Source organism: Geospiza fortis, unplaced genomic scaffold (assembly GCF_000277835.1).
Source record: "Geospiza fortis unplaced genomic scaffold, GeoFor_1.0 scaffold132, whole genome shotgun sequence".
Taxonomy (NCBI): domain Eukaryota; kingdom Metazoa; phylum Chordata; class Aves; order Passeriformes; family Thraupidae; genus Geospiza; species Geospiza fortis.
The window spans coordinates 993,922-997,585 of NW_005054446.1; the positions used below are offsets into that span (position 1 = coordinate 993,922).

Genomic DNA, 3,664 nt, shown 5'->3' on the forward strand with positions numbered 1-3,664 from the left:
AAACAAAGCTGCTTTTCTCGATTTCATCTCAGTCCATAACCTGGAGTGCCCAGCCATAAGGAAAGGGTAGCTGCAGGTTGTTTATGGTTTTTTCTAGGTTAAGAGGTGTCAGATGGAGACTTTTTTCCTCTAAAACCCTCAGGCCACACAGAGGTTCATGGATCTGGATAAAGCCACTCCACCAAGCACTGCACAAGTCAAACCTTCTCCATCTCCCTGTCAGCCAGCAGAGACTGCTGAAGGTGGCATTGCCATTTCATGTCTCCTCTAACTTGTAATTGCTGATGATTATCAGTAAACAGCAGTGATAGACACTAAATACTCAAGACTTATTTTATCTGGAGTCTGTTTTCCTGCTGTATCCTTTGGAAGTTGTCCTAAATGGCTGGCACTATGAAGAAAAAGTCACAAACCCTAAACAGACACAGAAAACCTCACATACTGTAAATCACATTCTTGATCCAGCTCTGGAGTTCAATGTAAACTGTACAGGTAATAAAGCAGAGGTAATATTCTTATTCTTAAAGAAGGAAATATTCCTATATTTTTTATGACTAGTAGAGTTTCAGCCGGAGCATTGATGGACTCCTCTCAGAGTTGAGAGAAAATATGTTTAAAAACTTCTCAAAAGCCTGAAGACCCTTTAACCTGTAATTTTGGTAGTAATTCTATAAAGTAATGGTGGTTTTGCCTCATTTCTAATGGCTTTAAAATTTGGCACACTTAATATAGATGCTTTTTAAGAACAAGGTGGCTGGGTGAGCCTAGAAAACAACTTTTCTGACTTGCCTAATGTCTGTTGATTTTAGTTTCTCTGTGAAATTTTGAAGCATAACTCCAAATTTCAACCTCACATTCTGACATACAGAACACCATTAGAAGTTTCAAGTCAGCATCCACACTCAGTGTACGTCAGTATATCTCCATTCTTTCCAGCAGGATGACATTGATTGTTATCAGGCCAAAATCAGGTAATTTTTGCTGTTTGGGTCCCCAGATCTAAGCCTGATGAGTAGATCTGTGCTTCTGATGAGCAGTGGGCTGAGTTTAAGGTTGCTGTACTCGGAGCACTGGTATGAAACTGCTGCTTGGAACGTGCTCCATGGCCATGGCAGCTGCAAACCGCGCTGCCTCTTGGCCAATTCATTCACATGAGTCAAATGCTACCCAGAAAAACTGAGTTTCAAAATGACATTCCTGGAATCAAGTACTGATCAGGGTAATTCTGGTTTACTGCTAACAAATCAGACTCCAAATCCTTTACCTATAGAAAGACTTAAATGTCTGTTTTACCTAAAAGTGAATATTGTGTCTTTCTGATAAAATTCAAAATATTTAGATTCCAAAATTAATCTTTTTGGTACATAATGCTTTTTAAATCTGTCTTTGGTAATCATTCCCCCGGGTTTATTTTCCCTCATTGTATATCTATTGAGCCATATATATAATATATATAAAATATATTAAGAATATATATATATAAAATATATTAAGAATATATAAAAAATATATAATGTATATTATATATAATATATTAAATATATATATAATAGATATATTATATATATATTATGGCTAAGTTAGACTCAGCAAAGCCCTGCAGAAGCCTCAAATTCTAAGAGTCTGAAATGTCTCTAAGCACAGAAGTTGATCTCCTGAATGAACAGATTCACAAGTCACTTTCACAGAGTTATACCCCTGATTTAGTTACACTAAACCATGCTTGCAGAGCCTGCTGTGAGTGTTGCAGTGAGACTGGAGCCATTTCCAAGGCTGTGCAGGGAATGCCTCCCCTGCCTGCCCCTGCCCCTCTCCCTCCCCTGCTCACACACAGAAAATTCTTTCCTAATGGAGTCAAACTCAGCCCATCGAAAACTTTTACTGCTTCTATCCAGATCACAGCTGCAGTAGGTGCCTGTTGCAGCTTAAGAATTGCAAAGAAAGTTTTACAAACAGAGCAACTATGTAACCCATGAGAGAGCACAGAAACTGTTAAATTACAGGAAATGACTGGGAATAACTGTTACCAAACTTTCCCCTTACCTTCTTGAGCAAGTGCTACAAAAGGCAGGCTCCCGAGGAGGAGGATGAAGAACGGAACTTTTAGAAACATATTTGATCTGCTCGCAGAGTCGCTTTCCAATCCTGAGACCAGATGGATCCAAGTTTGGATTATTGGAGGATTACGATGATAAAAAGAAATCACTGCGAAAAAATACTTTGGTATTCCAAATATTCCTTTAGCTGCTGTAATGTGAAGGGGGGAGGTTTTCTCAGATGATAACTGAGCAGTTAAAGAAAACTGAGTGGAGTCAGAGTTATTTTCTTTAGCCAAGGGATGGGAGCAGCCTAAGGTGGTCCTCAATGAGCAGCCAGGCCCGCCCTCCCCACGCTGTTTGGTCAGGACCAAAGTTATGATCTCAGCTCAGATTTAAAGTTACAGGACCTGTTGTGGCTTTCAGAAGACTTTTATTTAGCAAGGGGGGAAAAGGAATTTAGGCCAAGCTAGGTGTTCGTTCCCTCCCTTCTGCAAACTGTCTTTAAAAAATCCTTAAGAAACAACACTCAGGACACTTCTCTTGTTATTTCCAGCAGTGAACTGATGTTTTTTTCATTTCAAAGTGAGCCCCCATGTTTATCTAAGCAAGTGTGGTACTGAATGTGCATTTAGGGATACTGAAATAGTTTTTAGGGCAGGCTATTTAATTCTGCAGTAAATACTGTCTGAATTTTCCTGTGTGTCTGTGTCTCTCAGCTTGTGTCCTCAAGTGACATCCGGGCTGTTCTGGACCACTTCTGTCTGCCCACAGGCTTGCAGAGAGCCAATACCACCCTTCAGACAGAGGATTTCTCCTTTTCATGTGCAATATTAGGAGTGCAGCCCCGTGGAAACCCAGGGCACTGGGAATATTTCTGTGTCTGCTCTGGGGTGCCCTGACCCCCAGGCCAGCACTGACTTTGACCCTCATTCATGGAAAAAGTTTCCCAGACTTCAAGATAGACTGGAATCCACAAAAGTGTGAAACAGATTACAGAGAGAAGTGTAGGTGCATCACTTGGTGAGAAATTGAGGTTTGGGGATTTTTAGTGTATTGTGGATGGCAGCAAGATGTAGGGCACAGGGTGTCGTCCTGGGATTCTTCTTCGTGCTTCTTCTTCCTCCTTCTTTATGAGTTTGGGTGTCATTTTGTAATTGGGCAGAAAAGTCTGCATTGGGCCTCTTTGGGATCAGTTATTGGGTTAAAAGGCAAATAATCTATGTGTCAGTTCTTAATTGGATAATTTATCTTAAAAGCCCTTGTACCAAGAGATTGTTGGCCATTTTTGTGCTGTTTTTTCCAGCGCTGAGCCTGGTGTGTCCTGGACACTGTGCAAAACTCTAGATAAGATAACAATAATCAAGAACCTGAAGACCAAAAGAATCCAGTGAGTCTCTCTCTCCTGACACAAAACCACTCCAGGAGGGTCTCCCCAGACAGGGAAGCCTCCTGGGAGGGCCCAGCCTGAGACCCAGAAGTCAGGGAACAGGGAACAGGTACCCAGCACAGCCCCTACAAGAGTCTGTGCAGGACTTGCTTCTTTTTCCTTGTCTGTGTTTCTGGGCAGCAGCTCTGCAGGGCAGGAGTGGGAGATTGGACACCCCCACCATGTGTGAGAGACACCT

General features: G+C 41.6%; 1 protein-coding gene across 3 annotated transcripts in view; it reads right to left on the reverse strand.

The window, feature by feature from the left end:
* PDPN (podoplanin) overlaps window positions 1-2,355 on the reverse strand; it is a 15,015-nt gene extending 12,660 nt beyond the window's left edge. For 2 of the 3 annotated variants that reach the window (XM_031062349.1, XM_031062350.1), the window contains exon 1: window positions 2,044-2,248. In XM_031062349.1, the coding sequence (XP_030918209.1) occupies window positions 2,044-2,113 (70 nt within the window). In that variant the 5' untranslated portion in view covers window positions 2,114-2,248. Of the gene's footprint in view, window positions 1-2,043 lie in introns of all 3 variants that reach the window. The other variant, XM_031062351.1, reaches the window with a different exon arrangement.
* Window positions 2,356-3,664: the final 1,309 nt, after the last annotated feature.